General features: G+C 44.4%; 1 protein-coding gene across 3 annotated transcripts in view; it reads left to right on the forward strand.

Moving 5' to 3' along the window:
- The window catches only part of LOC124619496 (protein croquemort-like), a 267,151-nt gene that overhangs the window by 180,720 nt on the left and 58,864 nt on the right, over nucleotides 1–27,567 (forward strand). For all 3 annotated transcript variants that reach the window (XM_047145912.1, XM_047145911.1, XM_047145910.1), the window contains one exon: nucleotides 19,508–19,799. In XM_047145912.1, the coding sequence (XP_047001868.1) occupies nucleotides 19,508–19,799 (292 nt within the window). The remainder of the gene's footprint in view (nucleotides 1–19,507; nucleotides 19,800–27,567) is intronic.

A 27,567-nucleotide genomic window follows, 5' to 3' on the forward strand; every position in this document is an offset into this window, starting at 1 on the left:
GATGGCCAGACGCGGGATTGAACCGTCGTCCTCCCGAATGCGAGTCCAGTGTGCTAACCACTGCTTGTCCTTACAATAATTTAGGTTAAGTGGTGTGTAAGCTTAGGGACTGATGACATTAGCAGCCAAGTCCCATAAGATTTCACACACATTTGAACATTTTTACATAAGATCTTAATTTATCCTCTCAGGATGTCCCTCCAGATGTTTCGATGTTGTATATATCCTTCCTCTGCGCAAAGTCTTCCCACTGTTAATCGTACATTTTGGAGCCAGGTGGACATAGAGCGTCCTCTTCTCCTCTTTCCCTTCTGTTCCCATTCCAGGATCATTTTCGGAATTCTGGCTTCCTCCATTCTTCTTACATACCCGTATCACTGTAACTTCCATCTATTCATCACGTCACGTATTCTCCCTCTTACTTCCATTCTCCTTATTCCGTCGGTTCTTACTTTCTCTTTTCTATAAATTATTGCTGATCTTCTCCAGAAGTCCATTTCTACTGCTTGCAGTTCTTTTGTGTGTTTCAGATTAGTGGTCCACGTCTTCACTCAATATATAAATGTGCTCTCTAATATCGATTTATGTAAGATTTTTTTGGTTCGGTTTATTATATTTCTGCTCCATAAGACTGAGATGAGCATCGCAATGACCTTCCTTCCACTGCTAATTCTTTCATTAGTTTCTAGCTCTGACACTGAACTACTTGCGCTAAATACTACAAAACACATGTTCAATTATGCAGTGCATGTTTCCTCACTACCAGGGAGAGATTCCCCTATCGTTAGGTCCACGGGTGTGACCACCAGGCGTAAATGGACTTAAATACAATGACCTGAAAATTTGCTGGTGAATTCTTACAGAATCGCCACGTAACCTCCTCAGTCCTGAGCATACATTTCACAAATATCATCGGTTTATTGTATCTGTGGTCAATGCACTGTTCTGGAACAAAACAAGACTGAAATACCAAATTTAAGAAAGGACCTGGTGAGATTCTCTAAAATTTTGCGACACATTCAAAGTGTATTTGTTAGAAAATAATGGAAATGCGTGCAATATTCAGAAAAGACAGTATTAAACAACTAAAAATAACGAAAACAGTCTCACTGCAATATGAAACTATAGGTCGTTGCGAAATGTAGACCAACAGCTTTCTGTAAAATATCCAGAGCTGCTATAAATAACTCATTCTCATTCAAACTACTGTATTTCCTGAAGTATTACACGTACGAATGTTATTTCAGCATGAATAGAACCGTAAACGCACATAGTTTGCGTTATGATCACCGGCTGGCGTTAAGAGTGCAGTGCCTTGAAGAAAGAAAAAAGCGACAAAGCAACAAGAGCTTTTGTGTTTTTCAACGGGTGAAAGGTTTATCTGTTACAGCAGTGCTGCATGCACTCAGAAGGAATTAGAGAAAGCAACCGCCATGTAAACAGATCATGGAGCGTTGATATCGACAGTTTACTGGCACTAGTTTTCTCTGTGAGTACGGGTCAACCAGGTGTGGCGGATGCAATCGTGAGGGAGGGAGAGAAAAAAGTCAACAGTCCCTGCAAGCCATGAACTTGGAATACCTCAGCGGAATGCGTGGAAGATTTAGTGACGATGGTTACACTTCAAACCCTGCCGTCTTCTGCTCGTGCAGCAATTACTGAAAGCGGAAAATTAAGGCCAGCGCTTCCATTTGGCATTAAAATGGGGAAAGCATTTCAGAATTACAATTTGGCCTCCAAACTGATACTCTCCGACGAAGCAATCTTGGATTCATCTAGAAAGGTCTCAGTGTGAGATTGTGGGACACTGAACATTATCATGATATTGTGGTGCGTTTAAGGCATTAAAATGGGGAAAGCATTTCAGAATTACAATTTGGCCTCCAAACTGATACTCTCCGACGAAGCAATCTTGGATTCATCTGGAAAGGTCTCAGTGTGAGATTGTGGGACACTGAACATTATCATGATATTGTGGTGCGTTTAAGGCATTCGCTGATTTCGAGAATTTCATCTTCCTAAATGGGGCACCCCTCTTTGGAGCATCGGTAATCGTCACTTCCTAAACTACGACTTCTGCATCCCTGGACTGGGCGTAGTGGTAAATCTGATGTGGTCCCGTTTCCTTGGTCCCCAGATCACCTGAAGTAACGCCTTGTGAATTTTCCTGTTTACGTACCGCCACTGGCGTAGCTCAGAGAAGGCATCATGACTGCTGTGATTGCCGCTGACAGGATGTTGCTATGTAAGGTAAGGAGCGAACTTTGCCATCGCTTGCACGTGAGTCTTGGAACTAAAGGGGCACTCGTAGAACATTTGTGTAGTGCAAAATGGAAACTTGAACAGCGGGTTTGTACGTGTAATATTTTGGAAAATGTAATGCTTTAAAAGCGAAGAGTCCTTTGTAGTAGCTGTGTATATACCTGTATAGTTTCTGTGAAATAAACTAGCACTTACCCTGTAGTGTAGGGTATAGGAAGAAATTACTGCATATTCTAAACGCATTCTAGTTCAAAATTGCTATAAACAAAAGGAAATTACCGTTATTTGTCGAAGTCATCTTCACACACTTTTCTTGAAACACTCACCCACTGGGAACATGAGGAAACTAAAACAAGCGATGCACATTAGGCACTTGGTGTAATGTGTGTATACAGTACAATCAGGCACAGATAGTTTAGTTTGTTATCTGAGCTAGAAAGAAAAAAGAACCTGGAGATAGAATATTTGCTTCACAAGGACTGAGGAGGATAAATGAGTCTTCAAATGGAGTATATACTTCTTTATTTCATTTTCATCTGTTCTTTACCCGCCTGCTTAGCTGAGACGCTCTTCTCTGCGGCGACGCTATATCTGTAGGAAGTCTCCTCTAATCCTGTCGGTGGAAGCATTTCCATCGCTAGTATTTGAGCGGGAACGGGAAGAGAGGTGGTCGGTGGGGTACAGTCCATGATCGTGCGCTGGTGTTCTGGATTAAATACCAAACCGCTCCATAGTGTGTCGTCCAGTGAGGACATGGGTCACTGTTGGCGGTGACAGGTCCGTCGGATGTGCACACTACACCCCGTAGTTCCCTTGCCGCGCTCGATTAACTTATGCGTCGTCACCAGATTTCCCCTCTCTCTACCATTCATCCATAACAACACAAACACAATACTAAACTTTTCGTGCATTCATAAGTCTTCACACGACACAGTTATACAACCGAAACTTAATAAAAGTTGGGAGAGAGGATATCTTAGAGGACGGCAGTGCGGATTAATAGTTGGGAAGGCGATGGTTCAGCCGGCTACTTTCTACTGATGTCAGTTCGTGGTCATAGCTAGACAAATTCATCTAAGAAAATTAAAACCGTTCAGAATAAGGTACTCGGTTATTAGAGGTGCACTACTGCTTCGTACAGAATCCATGCACTCATGTGACAGAAATATTTTAATTGTTCTTAAAACATTCATTTTCACAAAAAAATGTGAACCCTTTATCACATGATACGTTGAGATCTATTTCATGCAGGTACAAGCATCTAGAGAACTTCGTTGTCCGTCATTTTAATATTTACTGCTACGTTAACACAATAATACGCTTGTAGTAAAGTCGAATGTTAACCCAACAGTTCACATACAAGGTATTCAAGAAAAACCCACCGGTGCTTCAGATTTCATGAGTTTGACAGTTAGCTCAATCACCACTGTCATCTACAAGAAAGAAATTACGGTGCAGAACAGTCTCTAAGGACGCCACTAACGTTATTTATGTATAGCCAATGATATTTCACCGATAGTTTCCATCTCATAACACGAGGGTCACTCTAAAAGAAATGCACGCTATTTCTTTTAAATCCATCTTTTATTCTAAGTGGTTGAAAGTTTTACAGTGTGTAGATACATCCTTTAGGAACAATATTTTCATTTCTCCACATAGTTTCCATCCCTCTCAACTGCCTTACGCCATCTTGGAACCAGCGCCTGGATACCCGCACTGTAAAATTCTGGACCAACCTGTTGGAGCCAGTTTGGTAGCGTGCACAAGGGAGTCTTCATCTTCAAACCTTGTTCCGCGAAGAGAGTCTTTAAATCTCCCAAAGAGATGATAGTCACATGGAGCCAGGTCAGGACTGTAAGGCGGGTGTTTGTGTTGTCCATCCGAGTTTTGTAATCGCTTCCATGTTTTTTTGACTGACATGTGGCCATGCATTGTCGTGCAACAGCAAAACATCCTGCTTTTGCTGATGTGGTCGAACACGACTCAGTCGAGCTTGAAGTTTCTTCAGTGTCGTTACATATGCATAAGAATTTATGGTGGTTCCACTTGGCTTGATACCCACAAGCAAGAGATCTTCGGAATTGAGAAACTCCGTAGCCATAACTTTTCCAGCAGAAGGTGTGGTTTTCAATTTTTTCTTCTTGGGTTAATTTCCATTAAGCCACTCCGTTGATTGCTTCTTCGTCTCTGGTGAAAAATGATGGTACCATGTTTCATCACCCGTCACAATTCTTCCAAGAAATTCATCTCCACCATTCTCGTGCTGTTTCAAAAGTTCGCTGCATACAGTTTTTCTTCTTCCTTTGTGAGCCACTGTCCACATCCTTGGAACCCACCTGGCACAAACCTTTTTTAACGCCAACACTTTAAGTATTCTGCAAATACTTCCTTCCCCTATCCCAGCTTAGCATGACAATTCGTTAACTCTCTGCACATTGTCTGGAGTGTGTGCAGTACGAGGCCTGCTGCTGCGAGGACAATCCTCAATATTGCCGTGCCCGCTTTAATCAGGTAGCACGGCTTGCCCACCGACTAACTGTACTGCGATCGACAGCTGCACCTCCATACACCTTTTTCAACCTCTTGTGGATGTTTCCCACTGTCTCGTTTTCACAGCACAGGAATTCTATGATAGTACGTTGCTTCTGACGAATGTCAAGTGTAGCAGCCACCTTGAAGACATGCTGTGACGGCTCCACTCACTGGAACGGGTTGAACTAAGCTTGAAAACAAGCGGGAAGGATGTATCTACACACTGTAAAACTTTCACACGTGCAGAATGAAAACTGTGTTTTTACAAAAATAGTGTGCATTTCTTTTGGAGTGACCCTCGTATTTTACTCCATCTATGAGCTTATGCGAACACTAACGTATGGCGAAATAACCATACGTGCTAGTGTTTGCTGCCGACCGTTGTGGCCGAGCGTTTCTAGGCGCTTCAGTCTGGAACCGCACTGCTGCTATGGTCTCAGGTTCGAATCCTGCCTCGGGCATGGATGTGTGTGATGTCCTTAGGTTAGTTAGGTTTAATTAGATCTAAGTTCTAGGCGACTGATGACCTCAGATGTTAAGTCCCACAGTGCTTAGAGCCATTTTTTTTGAGCTAGTGTTTGCCGGTGCAGCCATTTCGTGAACCTGCCTTTAGTGTGCACACGAAACATCTGCATAATAGTAGCGAACAGATTCAAACTAGCCACGAGTTTCATGAGTAACTGGCGTAGTGTTACAAACCTGGACAAAATACTTATTTTGGAGAATACACCAGTCATATGCAGAAAGCGTCTCTTATTCCCCAACAAAAAGAAATCCGTAAGTTACATTCGACAAAAGTTAATCATAGCTTGACATTACCAGTCATCCCCCCAGGGACTCACCTCTCTTTAGTGAGTTAGTGCTTGGCTACTACGGGACCCCAGCTTTTCACGAAATCTCTCTACTTTCCTACAGCCAACAAACATCTGAGTCTTCGTCTACCAGCAGTAAAGGTTCTAAGAAATCGACCGAAGGCAAATGGTCTTCCCCTTCCCTGATTTGAAGTTCTTCTTTGATGGTGTAGCCGCGTTAAACCCTCACCCTGCCGACCTCCGTTTCGCCGGTGCACACCGCCTATCGTTGTTCTGCCCCGGAAATTCGTAGGCAGACCCAGTGAGAAAGCTGAGGCCTCTATAGATCTTATGTAGCAGGATCCTCCAGCCTCTGAGCCCTGTAGCAGAAAGTCTTCCAAGTCTGGCTCTCGCCAGCTGCTGAGGTGACTTCGCTTCATTTGTTCCTTCCTCCCCATTCCCCATTGACTCTTCTCCTATGGAATGCTCCTGACATTAGATTCAACAAGGAGAAATTAGAGTTCCTGGAATCGCAGAGTCCGTTCCTTTTCAGCCTCCAAGAAACAGAATCGCTTCCTCGTGGACACCTGGACCTCTTGCATCCCATCCCATGGGGTGGTCATGCTGTTCATCCTGGATGATTATCATAGCCAAACCATGTCACTGAACACTTGGCTGCATGTTGTTGTAATTCGCATTTTACTTACTTGTTTCACCTTTTCTATTTCGAACATGTGCATCACTCTGTCATTTGCTGTCACCAGGGCAGACTTAATCCAGCTTATTGGTCAGCTCCCTCATGCCTGACTGTGGCTCAGTGACGTTAATGCACACCTTGCCCCTTGGGGCTCTTCGAGGACCTGTCCTAGAGGTTCCCTCTTGGTTGACTTCCCAATCAATCCAACCTCATCTGTCTTAACAATGGAGCACCCACGTTCCATTCAGACTCCGCGCACACCTGTTCCCATTTGGACCCCTCTGTATTGCCCGGCTTTCCCGTCATCCCGAGTGGTCCAATCTTTCTGACACATACTCGAGCTATCATTTCCCATGTTCTGTCCGTTTGCTGATTCCTACTCCACCTGCATGTAATCCAAATTGGCAGTTTTCTAAGGCTGACAGGAAGCTTTACTCTTCCCTGGCGACCTACGACGAACATTTCCCGTGTTGGGATGACCAGATCGAGTACGTTACATACGTTATCCTTAGCGCTGCAGAATGTTCCATGCCTTGCACGTCATCTTTACCACGCCGAGTCCCGGTCCCCTGGTCGATTGCGGTGTGCTCTCCGCGTTTTTAACCGTCATCCTACGATGATGAACTGTATTCGTTATCAACAGTTACGTGTACAGTGCCGTCGCATTCTTCAGGATAGCAAAAAAGCTAACTAAATTTCATTTACTAGTTCTCTTAACAGTTATACTCTCTCTTCCGTGGTATGGGGGCAACTTCCATCACCTCTCTGGGACCAATGTCCATTTCCCGATTTCCGGCCTGATCATAGCGCATGACGTCATTCAGGACCCTCTTTTCTATCGCCAAGGCTTTGGACAATAATTTTATGGAGATTTAGAGCTGCACCCACTATCACCCCGACTTCCTACCTCTGAAACGAGTGGAGGCGGCTCAGGTGATATTCTTCTCCTCCCAGAATCGTGAGTGCTACAATGCCGCCTTTACTGTGACAGAGCTAGCCTATTCACTCGTTTCAGGACCAGACTGGTCGATGTTCACGTTCTGATGTTGCAGCATCTTTCTCTTGCGAACAATCACTTTCTCCTTCTCACGTAAATAGCATTTGGACAGTTCGCACGTTTCCCAGACACTGGCGTGAAGCTACTGTTATACCCATATCAAAGGCCAGTAAGGACAAATACCTTCCTTCAAGCAACCACCACATTCCACTCACTAGCTGCGTTTGCAAGGTAATGGAATATGATTCACGGCTGGCTGGTATGGTGGCTCGAATCTCGCACTCTACTAACCACTGCACTATGTGGATTTCGAGCGCACCATTGTGCAGTTGAGCGTCTCGTCACATTGTCAACCCATGTCATGAACGGTTTTCTGCGTAAATACCACATTGTAGCCGTGTTTTCCGATTTGGAGGAAGCCTATAGCTGCTGGAGGACTCGTATCCTCCATACTCTGTACCGGTGGTGCTTCGAAGGCTGCTTGCCCCATTTCCTTCAAGAATTTTTAAAAGAGAGAGTTTGCAAGGTACGTGTGGGTTCGGCCCTGTCTGGCACCTTTATCCAGGAGAACAAGGCGCCCCAAGCCTCTGTCCTGAGTGTTCTCAGCTGTTAACACTTTTATGGCCTTTGTCCCGCCGGACATCTTCGGCTCCCTTTTCGTCGACGATTTTGTTATCTATTGCTGTTCTTCGCGGACTTCTCCTTGAGCGGCGTCTTCAGTGTGTCTCTGTCGACTTTACTCGTGGAGCATCGGCATTGGCCTTCGCGTTTCCACTGAAAAAACCGTTTGTATGAATTTCTGGCTGCGCAATAAGTTCCTTCCACCGCCTTTACATCTTGGGCCTGTTTCTCTTCCATTCGCTGAAACTAAAATTTTCTTTTGTTTTGTGTTTGACAGGAAGCTTTCTTGGTCCTTCCACGTGCCTTACCTGGCCGCACGCTCTACCCGGCCCTGAGTGTCCTAAGTGGTTAAGCTGCACTCCCTGGGGAGCGAATCGGACAACCACCTCCATTTGCAGAGATCCCTTGTACATTCTAAAACTAGCCTACGGGTGTTTCATTTATTCCTTTTGTACGTCCGTCCATCTTACGCCATCTTGTAATCCGTTTGGCCACTGGCGCCTTTTACACTAGCCCAGTTGTGTGTCTCTATGCAGGAGCTGCCGAACTACCTACTGCCATAACGGCGTGATGTCCTCAGTGGATACGCATGCCGTTTGTCTACCATGCCCGGCCACCCATCCTTTAACGTCTCTTTCGATGACTCACTTCGCCGCCAGTATGGGGCGCGCTCTTTTGTTACCTCCCGGAGTTCACTTTCGGCTATTGCTCCGGCAGCTTGACTTCAAGCTGTCTGCCATGTTCCCGATGGGCGTGAACCCTCCACTGCTTTGGCTTCATGTGGCGGCCCGTATTCACCCTAGCCTTCATTCGCTTCCCAAGGACACTACCGCAGCCTCGCTATATCGCTGTAAATTTGACGACGTTCGCATGGAACTTCGCGACGGTACCTTCGTATACACTGGCCATGGTGTCGGGTGCGCCTTCGTTATTGGCGCCGACATTTTTCGGTATCGGCTTTCGGAACACTGCGCAGTATATACTGCAGAGCTGTTGGCCCCGTATCAGGCCACGTAGTACATCTGGCGACACAGTCTCTTCATTCATTAGTGCCCTTCAGAGCTTCAGTATGCTGTACAACGGGTCCAGGAAAACTGTCGCTTGTTCACTCTTGACGGAACCACTGTGATGTTTATGTGGGTTCCTGGTCACGTCGGTCTGACGGGAAACGAAGCTGCTGATGCTGCTGCCGAGGTTGCAGTCCTCCTACCTCAGACTGCTAGCTCTTCATTCCTTTTTATGATATCCGTGTGCCGTCTGTCGGCAGATAGTGTCACTTTGGCATGACTACCGGTCTCGTCTTCACGTGAACATGCTCAGGGGAATTAAACCTCTTCCAACAGCTTGGCTGACCACCTCTTGGCCCTCTCGCCGAGAGGAGATGATTTCAGCTAGATTGCGTATTGGGCACTGTCGTTTCAGCAATCGCCAGTTGTTAAGAGGTGATCACCGACCACTTTGTGCTCATTTTCATCACCTTTTGACGGTTCGTCATTTCCTGATTGAATTCTCATTTTATAACGGCTTACGTTCCGGTGCGTGTTTGCCGCCTGTGTTATCGGCCGCTTTTAGCGAACGTCGCGTGGGCTGTCGCTGACATTGTCGCTTATACCTCAATTGTTTTTACACTCTAAAACAACCCCCCCCCCCCAAAAAAAAAATATTACCAGTCATTAGTTTATCATCACAAGATCGGCGAGATTACCTTCAGGGGGGGTTTTCGTATTCCTACTACTCAAGCAATCCTAAGTTGTTAGAAATATTTCGCGCTATGGTAATGCTACGGTAATGTAGTTCCAGCCACCACCTTTCCTCCAACACTAAGCTTTCATTACCATCGGATATCAACTTACTCAACTACAGTGTTTGTAGGGTGAGTTTCATTCAGCCTTTCCGGCCGCGCTGGCCGAGCGGTTCTAGGCACTTCAGTCCAGAACCGCGCGACTGCTACGCTCGCAGGTTCGAATCCTGCCTCGGGCGTGGATGTTTGTGATGTCCTTTGCCTAGTTCGGTTTAAGTAGTTCTAAGTTCTAGCGGACTGCTGACCTCAGCTGTGAAGTCCCATAGTGCTCAGAGCCATTTGAACCATTTTTTTCATTCAGCCTTGTTGGTATGGCCTTCGGTGATGGATATTTCTGCAGTCAGTGGGTAACGACATATTCGTATGTTTTCTTGCTTCCTCCTTTACTCTCGTGACAGCTAACTCGATAATACTTACGTTTGAAGTAACTTCCATTGCTGTTAGCGCCGTTACTCCATATATTGAAAGCATAGACATGTCACGTGACGAGTAATTAATAACTAATAAGCTTGAGCAAACAGTGAACCTACGAGGCAGCCATTTATTTTACTGTATCACAACTTGAATCAGTTCCCATCTGGATGCCGCAGTGGGCTGAGTTATTTCCTCTCAGAGCCTGTGGTTATCTTGTGTTGTATACTGACATACGGTGGAATATTTCTCTCCTGCGCGAGATGAAACAAACGGCGGCTGCTGACTGTTTACGTGCGCGCGCGCGCTCGAGCAGCAGCACAGTTCATCTTCGTTAATCCAACCTCGCCATGTCTTTTGGCTTTGACAGCAGTCTTCTACACCCGGTTCTTAACAACGTCCTTCTGCTACCCAAGTGCGCCACACGACTACCTCGCGCCGTCGCGCTACACACAACAAAGACCTTCTGTACATCCCTTCCTCATTACTCGTCAGAAAAACGAATCTTACACTACTTCTTTGCAGTGGCACCTTACGTACAACCACCCCTGCCGAGCCTGAATATTCAAATTCGTAATTTACAGAAGTGCTGAGACACTGTTGTGCTAAGAAACACCAAATTTCACTCCGCTCCAATACAGAGCTACTCCAGGAAGTTGTTAAAAGTTTAAACTTTACATCCAATTTACGCTTTGTAGCTATGATTCGACTGGCTTTTGCATCTGCCCCGTCTTCCGCTAACTGCAAATGCAACTGGATATTGCTGCTAGGTACGAAATATCTTATTATTAATCACCAGGATAGATAATAGTAACACAACTGATAAACAAGTTGCAAAGTTCGATATATATTTGAACGTAACTGAAGCGCAGAGAGGGTTTTAAAAAAGTGTATAATATACTGTGTGTCCCAAGAGGAATATTCTGTGTTTAGGGATATGACCGGAACGATCATTAGGAGCGAAAAAATCTAGCAAACATGAGCTCCAAAATGCACTTGAGACCTCCTGCGCTTCATTATCGATACTGTGAAACAAATCTCTTCAGTTGCACGTAAACTGCTTTTTTGGAGGGGGTAGTATGGACCAAAACAAGAAAATTATTTTGTAAACATGGGCTCTAAAGTTCATACCTTAAGACCTTAAATCGTTTTGAGAAGAAGAGATTCGTTTCAGAGTATCAAAGACTTAGTGATTGTGTCTCTTAAGGTATGCATTTTAGATCCCATGTTTACCGGACTTCTTCGTTTCTAATGATCATCCACGTCGTATCCCTGAATATTGATCATCCTTTCTGGGACACCCTGTATGTGACTCACTTTCTTAAAACTATCTGTGTGCTTCACTTCTGTCCAGAGACAGATCAAAGCTAGGAAGTTGTTTATCAGCGATGTTCCTACTACGTATTCTCGCGATTATCCTGGTGAACAGTAATACGAAATTTCCTGCCAAGCGGCAACATCCAGTTGCATTTGCAGTTAGTGGTAGACAGCGCAAACGAAAAAGCCAGTCTTAGCTACTATACACTCTGTATATGGTAACTGTGTAATTGGAGAAAAGCGGCAGTAAACTGCATTTACGAAGATCTTATCACTGTTGCAATTCTGCATGGACGACATGTCTTCGTGAGGTGGTAAGTGGGATTGGAGGGGGAGGGGGAAGGAATAGGTATCCAGAACTGCCCACATGATCAGCTCCTTAGAAATGGGCTATGCCGTTGCTTTTCTCCCGCGAAATTGCTAGCGTTCCTGGCCACAGGAAGAGGTACTGAGCGTTATACATTTTTCGTTTATCGGCCTACCTCTGGTGAACTTGGACATAAGTTACACGCAAGAGTAAAAGAAAGGACTGGTGGGAAGGATGGAAGAAAGAACAAGACGAGCGCATTGATTCCGGACGTCAGGAGCTGAGGAGGCGCGACCGTTGTGTGGCCCTGAGTAGCCGGCGTCGCCTGCAGCAGGTAATTGCCTTCCGTAATAACTCGCCGGCCGACTGCTGGCTGCAAATTGCTGGCGCTAGCGGGTCCCGTTACCACGGCCCACTGTGCCAATGTCACTCGAAAGCCGATGCCTTCAAAATATCTCTCAGCGAAAGCACTGTACGTTCCTGAAAAAGTTCCCTTCCTGAAAAAGTTCCCTTCCTGAAAAAGTTCCCTTCCTGAAACTGTTCAAGAATTGCTGCAAAGTGTCTGCATCGCACCTACACTAACGCTTGAGAAAGTCTGACCGCCAAGGAGGTTATGATGTGTCTGTGCGCTTCATACTGGTCATCCTAAACAGCAACCTATACAAATTGTAAGGATTGCATGCAGCAGCGACAGTAAGCATTTTGAGAAATTTTCATAACAAAAACAGCTTATTCAAAGCAAAAACTTCATAGCTATTATGTCACGTGATTGACAGCGCTGACTGCGCTAATTTCACAAAACAAGGAACATTGTGTTCCATAATTGGCAATATCTCAGTTTTACAAATTTACTGTAATCTGACAGTGATATTACAGCTTAAGACCTGGGAAAGTCGACTTAGTGTGCGTAGCCGTTAATACTTGTTTGCATAATCTACAGCCGTACAGCGTGATGGCACGGAGGCAACGAAAGCAGCCAAACGATGCAGGGGGAATTTTCAGCCACTCTTTAACCAAAGACTGCAATAACTGGTCGCGGCTGGAGAATTTTCGTCACCTTAACCATCGACAGAGTTACTCCCACAGATGGTCAGTCCGATTAAGATATGAACTTTGGCATCTTCACTCGTATCTTTCTCAAATGTTCAAATGTGTGTGAATTCCTAAGGGACCAAACTGCTCAGGTCATCGGTCCCTAGACTTACACACTACTTAAACTAACTTATGCTAAGAACAGCGCGCGCACGCACACGCGCGCGCTTCTCAAAAAGCCTGTGACATGAACAGATGTGTGCTTACGACCATTGTCGTCCTGAACTCTGTTTCGCCGCATTTTATTCTTGACATGGGGCAACATGTGCGTTTTCAGATCTCACAATATTTGAAACGATCGATAATGGCTCCAGCAGGCACTAGAGTGCCGACACCCCACCCCACAACGTTCCCACCACCATGCCTAAAAGGGGTACTTGGACTGGACATCCTTCCTTACACTGACCTACCTTTGCGTACATCGAATCCCACCGGAAAAATCAAACTAATCTTTCATCGGTCCAGAGCACACAAGACCACAATTCAGGTGTCCAGTCCTCTGTGCTCTGGCTTTCCTACTCTTTGATTGGGCGCCAGCCTTGAAGCTTTACAGTGCTGATCGATATTTCCACATTGAGGAATTAACGCAGGTCTCTGTCAACAGCAGTCTTCTTTGGGCCACCCTTTGACATCCTCCTTACGAGATTCTTCGTTCGGAGTGCGGCTTTGCTGGGCGTATCCTTTCTTTGTTTGTTATCTGTGGCTCCTGTTAATCGTTTCTTCTGATTCCAAACACCCGCAGTTTGTCTGGATAAACCAAAATCCCGAGCAATGTCTCCCTGAGACTTGCCTCGCTGTAGGGCACACATTACAGCATTTTTGAGGTCTGGTGAATACTCGTTGACGTTCGGCATGTTGTAAAGTGCGTAAAAACAAAACAAAAGCTACTCGATATCAAAGGTATTCGACGTTTCTGCCGTAGGTATTTGTTTCGCAACAATAAACCTCAGTGTCGAAATAGTTTTGGAGCGAACACAACGACGTTGTCACTGATGCACTTAACGCCACTGCGCTGAATCCGGATGCATGTGTTCATACGGACGCGTGTGTCTGCACGGTGAACCAACACGGGCTAGCTAGGCAGAAAAGTGCGCGACGCATACCCTAGAGGCAAATATATGTTTGTAAAAATACTTATTGTCACTGGAGTGATTGTGAACAATTCCCAATTTTTAAAATTCTGTATATTGCGAAGCTCTATTTAAATGTAAATAAATCGATTATAATGAGAATAACAAAGAGAAACAGCCTTGTGGTACCCGATTCCCATATTAGTGCTAAACATATTGAGCACCACACATGGAAAAAGTATTTAGGCGTAACATTCAGAAGGGATATGAGATGGGCGACCACCTAAAATCAGTGTTACGGAAGTCGAATGCAAGCCTTAGATCTGTGAAAGTGCGATGAATCTCCCAAGGATATCGCATATTCGTCGCTAATTCAGCTAATTATAGAGAGCTGTTTCAGTATATGGGTTCCGTATCGATTAACCACAGCACTGCTTTGAGAACTCAAGTGGGAATCGTTGGACACAAGACGACCTACTTCTTGCGAAACCCTGTAGAGAAAATTTGGGGAACGTGTACTCGAAATAGACTGTGCGACCACTCTTCTGCCACAATCTCGAGTAGAAATCGTGAGAATAAGGGGAGACAGATTATGGCATCCCGTCGTTCGTAACGCGATCGGAACAGGACACAGTTGCTGATACTGTGTAGACTGACCTGCGAAGCATATATGCAGACGTAGATGTGCAGAAACAGGAGTCTGTAGCCTTCGTGCTAGGGAATGAGAGCGCTTGGATGTGATTCCGTGTAATTTCCAACCGCGAGATGCGTATGTGAGCCAAGAATGCAGTGTCTGCTGTAGGACGGACAGAGAGATTTTATATTGTAGACACGGGTGGCTGATCTGTCAGGCCAATGTTTACGTGAAAGAAGCTGTGCTACTGGTTGTTCTCCGGAGAAGACTTGCACAGGTACACAGTTCGTCCCGTTGAAAGGCGGTGTGTGAAATAAATCGCCTGAAGGAGGAATACCTCCTAGTGACCTGAATTTTCACTGCCGTATCGCTGTTCAGTTCAGATTATCTTCAATGCGTAACAGTGTAGATAAGGTATTTTGTCCGATGTGAGAACATATCACACTGTTGATGACGCTGAAAATTGTGACATTTAAAGACTGAGTACCGTTTAACTGACCGGCTTTCCGTAGCCGAGGTCGGCAGCGCACGCCTCGGCGGACGTCAGCCGGTTCAAATGCTGGTGGTCGATCAAATTCTCATCTCCAATATTTGGCCAGCGTGGGGAGGAGAAGCGGTGGCGTCAAGTTCCTTGTCATCAGTGCGGAAATGTCCAGGGTTAAATTCCAAACATCTCCGCAGTGTCTCATGAAGTGAGGGCATGTGACACTGTCGATGGTGATCGGTCCAGTACATGGGCACCTTGAAGTCAAGAGCAGTCGACATACAGGCAACAGCTATTTTAGAGGGACAGCGCACATGTCGTCACAACGAATGGAAAAGTTTCGTGCTCGCTAGCCGGGATGTCTTCACATCTTGTAATGGTCATAGATATGTGTCTCGAGAGTCGGAAAGACCTGCGAAATCCCTGAGGTGAGAAACTCCGAGACGAGTACATAATGGTTCAAAGGTGGGTGGGTGACCTTAGAAACGTAGTGAAATAACGGGTGATACATACCTATGAATGCATGTATCCAATAATGGGATGTTGTTGATACGATATTTGATATGACGACACTAACGTGACGATAATGATGTATGACGATGTGATGGGTGGCGGTGGTACATGACGATATGACACAGATATGGTGATATCTCCAGCGAGGATGACGACACGGCAATTACATCTTGATACGTGCTCCGCAAGTCGTCGTACAGTGCATGGCGGTGGGTACGTCGTACCAATGCAGTCATGAAATTAATGCTTCTGAAACATGAGTCTAGGAGTAGACGCTCGCTTGCCGAGGTTGGTTGATTTGGGGGAAGGGGACCAAACAGTGAGGTCATGGTTCCCGTCGGATTAGGGAAGGATGGGGGATGAATTTGGAGTGTCATCCTGGTATTAGCCTGAATCTATTTAAGGAAATCACGGAAAAAGTAAATGAGAATGGCCGGACGCGGGTTTGAACCGTTGTCTTCCCGAATGCTAGTAGTGTGTGCTAACCACTGCGCCAGCACGCTCGGTACGTCTAACAATATTGTCGATTTTCTGACTTGTTCGATTTGTGTGTTCAACAAGAGAAACATTAAGAGTCCCCACTGTTTCTTGAGTTGATGTCTTGGTGGAACGATCTTTCTGTCCTATAACTGAGACTCCCTGTAGCGGCGAGTTTCCTATTAAATAAACTGCTTCCCTCTCTCTACACGTCCTGAGTGCCAAACTGTGTGAAGTCTCACAAACTGTAATCAACTTGAGCCCTAAGTTAAATCACAAAGTAAAGACCCAACGGAAATCTGACTACCGGACTTCAGATAGACCGCTCTGGGATCGAAGTTTACCAAATGCTTGTTAGTATATTTCTCTTGTATTATGCATGACGTTCGTGATCAGAGGAGGGTAGTCAGGGGTGATGGTATGCTCATTAAGGAAAAATTTAAAGAAGTAAATCAATAAAGAACATTTATTCACATAGTGGAACGTAGTCCTGAACTTCGTCAAACATGTAACACACACAAAATCTTAACGCCATGGTTCTGTACGAACAAAATGCAATAAACATTATTATTCTGCGGGAGTTAGGCGGGGTGAGGTACGCAGCATGGTCGCACGTATGCTCACACGTAAAAACTCAATCACAGAACAGCCGAAGATAACATTCACTATTTTCTACCGAAAATTGAGTCGTCAGAACTGACCTGTGCCTCAGAGCAGACGCAGATACGAAAATCAGTCGGAAAGGTAGTGCATGAAGTGAATCGTGTCAGAGCAAAGATGTACTGGCCCCACCTGAGCTTAGTTAAATGACAGGAAAATTGCATTATTTTCATCAAGGCGACAACAGTTACGGAATTGTCTCGAATGAGAAACAGCCCACAGTTGCACTAAATTATTTTTATTTTAAACCTTGACCATGGTTTCTGCTATAATGATATAGACTTCTTCAGAAGTGATACACTTTAACAAATGAAAAATGTCCTAGTCCAACGGCTGCGTCAAGACCAATAAAATAGCTTCAACAGACATAAGCCTCTTTCTAACATAAGTAAAATTACATACGGTACCGTATGTCCTCCGCCGCTACCACTGTTACACTGCTAACAGTATTATTATTATAATAGCAGAATCCGTGGTCAAGATTTAAAATAAACATAATTTAGTGCAACTGTGGGCTGTTTTTCATTCGAGAGACAAATTTACAGCTTACGGGAATCCCATAACGTTCCTAACAAATGGCTTTAGTATTACGGGAAGTTGCTAAGCCGAAAAATCTCAGGTAACTCCCGACTATAATTACCGTCTAAAGGCGCACGAGAATGGCGAATGGTACTCACCATAGAACAGCTCAGATTCTATTATACGACTGTACTTCAACTGGCAAGCTTCTAAATGAATTCCAACCCGCCTCGCCTCCGTGCACTTACAGCGCCAAAATTGTATGGGGCCAAACGATCATCCAAGCGGATAAATTTTTCAGTGGTCCCAGGCACCTCCTCCAACTCTAACACAGGAGAGACGACGCCTCTTTACTGGTCACGAACACTTTCTGCCGGTTGAAAGTGTAAAATTTGAACAAGTGCGTCCCTGGCGCCTGGATCTGAACAAGCCAGTCGCGAGGGCAGCCACAGGACAGCGCGTGGATACGTCGTCTCAACGCTCCGCGTGCACGGCGCCTGATGTCAGTTTTGGGAGTTGAACTCAACCGCCGGTCTTAGGGTTCTGATGCCAAACTGAATTAAGAAAGTTCATCTCAGTTCCCGAGGCTGCATCCGCTCGCAATATTACACTCAGTGCTACGATCATCAATGCTTAGAACAGGTGTTAAAAGTACATTATGCGCTGAAGATGAAATGTAGTTAAAATGAAAGTAAAGCGCACTAAATTTCGGTTTCCAGTGTGATCGTCCTCCCTGGCGTGAAAAAGTACGAGAAGACACAGGCAGAGAAAAGAGACTGCAGAACTTCATAACACCAAAACATTACGTGAAAGGAGGATGGACTGATGACTTTCAGCATTATATGCTTTGGCACGCGGCCGTGTCCACCCTCACCTTATCCTTACGGCGTTGGAGATACGGCGACGAAACGAAAATGGCGATATGACCATGATCATCAAACAGTCCTGTATGTGTACCTTACCAACTATTACACATGTTCAGGCTAAACAGAACACCTTGAATGACTAAAGATAGGACGTACATATTCACAGGACATGTACAAGAGTATGTCCTGCAGAAATGATTAGCCTTTGTTACCACGGTTCAGGATGTGCCCTGTTGTCTAGCAGGCCCTGATAACATGTTCCATGCACAATGGTATCGATGCGTATAAGGCACGAACGGCATCCTGTAGACTAGTTATCCGTCCTGCACTCGCCAGGTTCCAAAGTTCATCTGTGGTGGTCGGCATTGGGTCATAGCGCTGCACTTGCAGTTTTACCATATCCCACACATTTTGGATTGGCGGCAAATCTGGTTATCTGGCGGGCCAGGGAAAAATATTGACACTCTGTGATGCCAAGGACGCACGTGTTCGTCCGGCAACAAGTGGTCGTGCATTGTCTTGTTGAAAAATGGCGTTTGGGGTGTTGTGCAGAAAGGGTAAGGCTACGCGTCATAGCGTGTCATTTAATTAGATCACATTGGTCAGAGTGCTCTGGATTGGTGCCGTATATCTTGTGCGGATGCAGTCACTGATGCCGCTGGCCTCTGTCGGCGGCGAACCAAAATGCGGCCTTGATTTCCAAACAAACAGAACCTGGATTCGTCGCAAAACACTATCTGGTGCCATCCCTGTCCCCAGTGATGTCGTTCCGTGCACTGTTGCCGTGTCGCATGTTCCTGCAGATTCGTCAGAGTGGATCGGAGAAGTGGACGACACGCACGTAGCCCGTAGACCATGCTGTAATAAACGGCGACGGATTGTCACCCCTCACAGTGTAAGATGAGTTGCAGTGTTAAACTGTTGCGCAGAGCAGAGGAGGACGCACATTTGTTCTGCTGTGTCATATTCGGGGTGGTCTGGGTGCTGCGACCTGACCCATTTCGGCCTTCCGTGAACCATTCCGCATATACTCGTTGCACTGCCGAAACACTGCGTCCCGCACGAGCAGCAATTTCCCGGATGGATGCACCACATTCTCTCATGCCGATAATGCGCCCTCTTCGAGACTCGCTGATCTCACTGTAAGGTTCGCGCATACGTCTGCGAGCAGTCGTGCACCTCTGCTCAAGTCACACTGACCCATTACATTCGATTTATAGCGGCAACTGGAACCGGAGGTACATTTTCCCGGTACGTGGTGTTGCACCTATATATCGATGACGACCTTGAACCGCGGGCCGACTTGGTTCAAATGCTGATAATTTCTGCAGAACATACTGATGCACAAGTCTTGTGAATATGAACGGCCTGTATCTAGTCGTTGCAGGTGTTCTATTTTTTTCTGAATATGAGAGTATGATCTTGCGGAAACCTCTAAGACTGCTACTGTGCGCAGGTCGATCGAGCTGGACTTCCGGCAGGAGGACGAGGTGCTGGGGCTGCGCGGCTTCCGCTACTCGGGCGGGCCGTCGCTGCTGGACAACGGCACGCTGGACCCGGCCAACGAGTGCTTCTGCGCCGGCGAGTGCGTTGCTTCCGGCGTGCTCAACGTGTCCTCGTGCCGGTACGGCGCGCCCGCCTTCGTCTCCTACCCGCACTTCTACCTGGCAGACGAGCGCCTGCCCGCCGCCGTGCACGGCATGAGCCCCGAAGAGCAACGGCACAGCTTCTACGTCACGCTGGAGCCGGTGAGTACGGCTCTGTCTGCCTCCCTTCCTCCCTCCCTCCCTCCCTCCCTCCCTCCCTCCCTCCCTCCCTGCCAGGCCGCAAACAGCTCTGCACCGCAACAGGTCAAATCGTACAGCCAAAAGTGCATCAGGAAAGTCTGGTATGACCACTGTTGTTTTCTATATACATAAATTATCTGGCGGACAGGGTGGGCAGCAATCTACTATTGTTTGCTGATTTTTCAATAGTGTACAGGTGGGTGTCGCAGTTTAGTGACTGTACGAGGATACAGGGTGACTTTAAAGGGGAAGCCACGATGTTGGTATCACAGGTTTACTTTGAACTTAGTACGCAAGTAGCAGACAATTACAACAACATAATGTGCAAATAATAGAGTGCACTACTGTGGCAACTCCGAGAAAACCGCAAGAGAAGTTTTACGTGTCTGTTGTGTGGCTTATGAATCTGTGTGTAGGTGTTGGGAGGTAAGAGTTCATGGTTGTCAAGTGATTAGCATTCAGCTCCATAAGACGACCATGTATGTGCGTGAGAATTGTGTGTGTGTGTGTGTGTGTGTGTGTGTGTGTGTGTGTGTGTGTGTGCGCGCGCGTGAGATTACAATTTGTTTTCCATGTCTCTATGACAAAAACCATCCTGCAACATCTGATGTCGAGAGCGCATCCGATGAGTAATTGTACATTACTCTTGCGGTCTGGCACATTGTCACTTACTGTATTACTGATTGCGAATAACATCATTCATATCTTTAATTATCGAGCCTTGACTTGGGCTTCCCGGGCCTGTCCGTCATCCATGAAAATTTAATTAAAAACAGTTAACAATCAAATAACGAATGAAATTCACAACTGCTTCATGAAAATGCACGTGGTTTGTTTTCATTATATTACCTCTCAAATGTCATATAAATTAATGTGATGAGTGATGAAAAAATAGACTAGAAAGTGGTAGCAAGATTCGACCTGTCGCCTCGTCCAGCACCTGCTTGCTACCTCTGAACGCTAACCTCTTGTCCATAACGTCTTAACAGTAGCACCTGCACACAGATGCATCTGTTACACAGTGGACGGAGAAACCTTCTCTTGCGACTTTCGTGGAACTGCCAGAATAGTTCCTTACTACTTGCACATAAAGTTGTGTTAAATGCCTACTAAAGGCTTACAAAGACTGAAGTAAATGCGTGACCCCGACGTCGTTGCCTTCCCTTGTTAGACAAAATTTATAGCTGCTCTGAAGAAGGCCATCTTGCCCTAAATGTGCAAAAATGTATCTCAACACAGATAAGTAGAAACAATAATCAAGTAACGCTCGAATACAGCATTAGTTGTGTGCTACTTGACATAGAGTGAATAACAAGGCGTAACGTCGGAAAGCGACATGGAACGGAACGAGCATGTGACAATTGTAGTGAGGACGGGGAATGGTTGTACGAACGTGTGGTTCGTCTGCACAGGAGACAGCATAGGGGACACTAGTGCACCCCATTCCTGAGTTCTGCTCGAGTGTTTGGGATCTCCACCTGGTCGCATTAAAGGAAAACATCGATCCAATTCAGAGGCGGGCTTCTACATTTGCCATCAGAGGTTCGAACAACACGCGTTACGGAGATGCTCCGGGAACTCAAATGGAAATCACTGGAAGGAGGGCGACGTTCTTTTCCAGCAAGACTATTGAGAAGATTTAGAGAACCGGCATTTGAAGCTGAATTTGGAACGATCATACTCACGCCAAAGTACATTTCGTGTAAGGCCCACGAAGATAAGGCAAGTTAGGTCTCGTACGGAGGCAGCGTTTTCCCCCTCTCTCTGACTTCGAGTGGAAGACGAAAGGAAACTACTACTAGTGTCGCAGGGTTCCCTCCGCCACGCACCGTACCGTTAGCTTCCGATGTAATGTATGTATGTGTGTGTGTGTGTGTGTGTGTAGATATACCAAAAATGTTTGATAACTGTTCTTTGAGACCCGAAGGGATCCTTTTGTGGATGCACGATATTGAACATAACTATTAAAATAACTGTGCTGTTCGGGAGAAATTAAGAACAGTATGATACTAAAACTGGAGTGAGACAAGGTAATGGACTCTCCCCATTGCTTTTCAGTAAACCAAAAGTGGCAAAAATTGACAAACCAATGAAATTAGCAACAACCCATATTAGGATGGCCTGCTTTGAGTTTGTAGTTCACCTGGCGATTCTATATCCAAAAACTAAATTTAGGAAAATCGAGAACGTTTCTCAGTTAAACATTTAGGCGAAACGATTCAGGAAACTGTCCTGGAAAGGACTGGTTACGAAATTCGTTGTTACAAAGTGAAACCAGCTTCAGGCTTCCAAGAGACATCATCAGCAATAAATGCATCTCAGAATACACCGGACTGACTCATTACAACAAATTCATGAAACCAGAGTGTCGTTATACCACACTCAACAACGGAGAGACTGAAGAAATCCGAGGGGGACGACAAAGTGTAATAAGGAAAATTTTAGGTCGAAATTGCTACTGAGAAACTAATGTACAGACCAAGAGAAAATAAAGAAATTTATTATACTGACATCTGTTTGGTAATACGCACGTTAAAAGAATATAACCAACGAGAATTAAGAGACAGGTTGTGGAAGTCTGCGGAAGTCATAGTTCTTGTACTTCAACATAACTGTCAAGGAGTGAGACTGAATGAATTTTAAAATGTTCGACACCACAACCGCTCGTCAAGTCAGTCAATAAAACAATTACAATTTTTAAAAGGTTACATTACTAGTTTTGACGCACTGTAGTCGTCATTTTCAAATTTAATCACAATCCTGGAAAACTGCATTAATAATTCCAACTATAACGCTTTCAAATATTACGAAAAATGCACTAAAACCAGAAAATTCAAACAAAGGCAGCAGAAACGATTCACATGACGTCATGACAATTTTTGGTTGATCAGTCATTTCACACCTTAACGCAGTGTAGATGAAAACTGCAGCGGGATGAAAGATATTATACACTCTTGCATTGCGTTCTGTGTCCGCCCCTGTTAACTGAGTGGCCAGCGCGACGGAATGTCATACCTAACGGCCCGGGTTCGATTCCCGGCTGGGTCGGGGATTTTCTCTTCTCAGGTACTTGGAGTTGTTGCCCTTATCATTATTTCATCCCCATCGACACGCAAGTAGCCGAAGTGGCGTCAAATCGAAATACATGCACCAGGCGAACGGTCTACACGACGGGAGGCCCTAGCCACGCGGCATTTTCATTTACATTACGTCCTGTGGTGATGCAACGATCATTTCACAAACAAAGGCTCACATATCCTAATCTTATAACGTGCCACAAGCCCAAAACTAGAACACATCATGCAGTCGTACTGTGTTCTGCTAGAGAAATCTCATAAAGATGATGCATCGTCAATGGCAAAACTGAGGGTATTTAGTACAAATTGCTGGAAGGTCTACTCTATCCATCCTATTGAAAACAGTTTACACCCATCGACTTCTACCTATTCAATACAAAAAAATTTTCTGGCTTTAAAAGTTATGGGACGAAAGGAGATTTGAGGCATACGCAGATGGCTTTCCAGTTTCTAAATACACTATAACAAGTGTCCTGTTGGGGAACAAGTAGGTATTTTTGGCACTGTGCAGATATTTATCGTTGCCGTGCTACTGAATCAAACTTTGCACTTGATGGTATCTGTTGATGAAACACCTATAGTCATGTAATGTAAATCTGGAATCTATATTACATTTATTGTAGCTATGGATGAGTTAATCAAAAATACAAATGATGCAAATGAAAAACAGATCACAGTGACTCACTTTTCCGTCGGTGCTAGTGAGAACATAATATTAAAGAGGAAAACATTGTCTAATGATTTGCTGATCACTAGGAAATGTTTTTCTTTGTGTCTTACAGACTGCAGTATGAACATGTGTGTAATTCATTTTGTCTTCGTGTCGCGTCCTCTTGTGAAACCGTGTTTACACGCAGCTGCCGCTCAAATCATATTTATGGGAGGGAGTTAGTATTGAAAATACGGTCTGCCATGTTCCATAGTACCTTACCGAACATAAATAGGAATTCTATACTGTGTGTACTTCTACTCCTGTCCGATGATAACTGGATAATGACTATAGTTTCTGATGGTGTGTTTTTGTTGTTCAGCCGTATCCATGAATTCAAATTCTTTCAGAGCAATTGTATATAAATCTGACGGATAAATGGCAAGCAATTACCGTCAGCAATGGCCTACAGCTTTCTTTTTTTCAGTACGTTATTGGATGAATGCAACGACTGGATGATACATGTGTAGGGAGGTCGGTGCATGACGGATGTTTACTATTTGAGAGTAGTGATGTCACACATTACATTAAAGTAGCCTCGACGGTGTCTTTGAGGATCTTCTTGTACTCAAACATTACTGAGCGTTCCACAGTATGCCTAACAGTTGGGGTGTGTGTGTGTGTGTGTGTGTGTGTGTGTGTGTGTGTGTGTGTGTTTTTTTTTTTTTTTTTTTTTTTTTTTTTTTTTTTTTTTCAAATAGTGTTTAGAAGTATTAATTGGTAAATTAGATTGTAGGGAAGCTGGACTGCAAGCCTCGAAGTAGTTGCGACGCTTTGAGAGTAGACCGGCTCAGACAAGGTAACATTTCTCTCCCTCTTTCTATCCAAGTGTTTCCTACCATCTGTCATCGTATCATCTTAAAATCCTAGTATTTTTTGTTTTTCTTTTAATTTCTAATGCATTTGTAATTTATTATTACTTCCATTGTAATTGCTGAAAACTATTATTGCTGTTTGTACATCTACAACTACATGGATACTCTGCAAATCACGTTTAAGTGCCTGGCAGACTCGTACAGCGCGCGGAGAAATCGAATATCTATATCTTTTCGTGCAAGCTCTGATTTCCCCTATTATAATATGATGATCGTTTTCCTTGCTATGGTCGTCGTCAACAAAATATTTTCGCAATTGGAGGAGAAAATTAGTGATTGAAATTTCGTGAGAAGACTCCGTCGCAACGAAAAACTCCTTTATTTTAAAGATGTCCATCACAAATCCTGTATCATTTCAGTGACACTATCTCCCCTATTTCGCGATAATACAAAACATGCTGTTTTTCTTTGAACTTCCTCTACGTACTCCGTTAATCCTAGCTGGTACGGATCCCAGACCGCGCAGCTGTACTCCAAAACGAGACGGAAAAGCGTAGTGTCGGCAGTCTCCTTAGCAGATCTGTTACATTTTCTAAGTGTCTTGCCAATAAAACGCAGTCGTTGGTTAGCCTTCCCCACATTTTCTGTGTTTCCTTCTAGTTTATGTTATTCTTAATTGTAATTTTTAGGTATTTAGTTGAATTTTCGGCCTTTATATTTGACTGATTCATCGTGTATCCCGAAGTATAAAGAATTCCTTTTAGCACTTACGTGGATGACCTCACACTTTTCGTTATTTAGGGTCAACTGGTAATTTTTGCACGGTAGAGATATCTTTCCTAAATCGTTTTGCAATTTGTTTTGATCTTCTGGGGAGTTTGTTAGATGATACACGATAGCATCATCACCAAACAACCTTATGTAGGTAAGGAACAGCATAAGAGCCTTTAACACTAACTTGAGGAACGCCAGTACTGAATATGTTTAGTAATCCACACTAAACGCTGCAAAATGAACGAGCTATTATAAAAATGTAAGGCAACAGGTCTCTAAATGAGCAATAAATCAAATCCGACTTCTCACATGGCTTAGTTTGAAGTAGAGCGCACTTTATTTCCTGTGATCCGAAATATGAACGACATTCTCTGTGTACATGATAAGATTACCATAACCTTTGTACTTGGGTTATAGATCTTCCTCGAAGCTGCTTTTTTCCTGTGTCTCACGCAAAAAAATTGTCAAGCGTTTCGTAAGGAGCCTTTGATGTAATTTTTCAAGAACAGCAGCCCAGTGAGTAAACTGCCCGCCTCTTACGACGACGCTACGGTCGCAGGTTCGAATCCTGCCTCGGGCATGGATGTGTGTGATGTCCTTAGGTTTAATTAGTTCTAAGTTCTAGGCGACTGATGACCTCAGAAGTTAAGTCGCATAGTGCTCAGAGCCATTTGAACCATTTTTTCTTACGACGATGACGAGAGTTCAATGCCCAGCTATTACCAGGCGTACCGGTATGAAATGTGAGTTAAGATACAAATGTGTCTATAGGGAACATTTGTTGTGAACAAGCCTTAATTTTTGTTTGTTTGGTTGGTATGACATCTGTCAAAGATATTTAGTATACATCAAGTCATGGAACAAACAAAATCATATGTTTTCATCGTGTTAATAATGGCGAATTTTGTACTAGAAAGTGACGATTTGCGGAAAGCATTAGCTTTTTGTTTTCATTTAAAAAAAAAAGTGCTGCAAAGTCGCATGGTGATCATGTTCTATCAGAAGCAACATGCAAAAGATGGTTTCAATGGTTCAGGAATAATGATTTTGATGTAAGAAATGAAGAACGTGGAAGACCACCAAAAAAGTTCGAAGACGCAGAATTGCAAGCAATATTGCATGAAGATGATACTTTGATTCAGAAGCAAATGGCAGCAATGCTAAATGTTGCACAACAATCAATTTCTCACCGTTTGAAAGCTATGGGAAACATCCAAAAGTGTGGAAAATTGGTGCCACATGAATTGAATGAAAGACAGATGGAAAACGGAGAAACGATTTGTCAAATTTTGCTTCAAAGACATAAAAGAAAATCAATTTTGCATCGAATTGTTACTGGCGATGAAAAATGGATTTATTTTAAGAATCCTAAACGGAAAAATCATGAGTTAATCCTGGACAACCATCAACATCGACTGCAAAACCAGATCGATTCGGCAAGAATCTCTTTGTTCGGTGGGATCAGGAAGGTGTGGTGTATCATGAGCTTCTAAAACCCGGTGAAACTGTGAATACTAATCGCTACAGACAACAAATGATCAATTTGAACTATGCATTGATCGAAAAAAGACCAAATGGGCCAGAAGACATGGCAAAGTAATTTTTTTACACTACAATGCACCTGCACACAAAGCAAAACTGGTTCAGGATACAATCAAAACATTGGCTGGGAGCTGCTACCCCAACCGCCGTATCCACCAGACTTGGTCCCTTCCGACTACCATTTGTTCTCATCAATGGGACACGCATTGGCAGAGGAACACTTCGATTCCTATGAAGAAGTCGAAAATTGGGTGTCTGATTGGTTTGCTTCAAAAGACGAACATTTCTATTGGCGTGGTGTCCACAAATTGCCAGAAAGGTGGTCAAAATGTATTGAAAGCAATGGTTAGTACTTCACTTTTCGATTCAAAATTAGTGTTTCATTTTCACACAAAAAAACGCTCATTTCATTACGGTACACCTGGTACACGCTAGAATTGTGGTAGTTACAATGGTGCGACTGACGTCACGGTTGTTAAACAGTATGACAAGCAGCCTCTGCCACGCTAATGTTCGCCTAAATGAGATAATACGCTCATAATTTATGGTTTGTATCATTTAAAAGACAGTCAGTTACAGTTTCTTCGCGTGAAGAGAGTTCAGTATCTTATAAAACAGTGGACAGTGTAATTGCCTCCTGTCAGAGAATGAGTGAATTCAGCACGAAGGTTGTGCCCTGTTCACTCATATTTCATAAAAAAGGTTCTCTGCTATAACCACCCCCCCCTCTCTCTCTCTCTCTCTCTCTCTCTCTCTCTCTCTCATTGCACGCGAGTGAGTAAGAGAGTTGGCGTTTGCTCAGCTCTTCCGCT

The sequence above is a fragment of the Schistocerca americana genome, chromosome 6, assembly GCF_021461395.2.
Source record: "Schistocerca americana isolate TAMUIC-IGC-003095 chromosome 6, iqSchAmer2.1, whole genome shotgun sequence".
Classification (NCBI taxonomy): domain Eukaryota; kingdom Metazoa; phylum Arthropoda; class Insecta; order Orthoptera; family Acrididae; genus Schistocerca; species Schistocerca americana.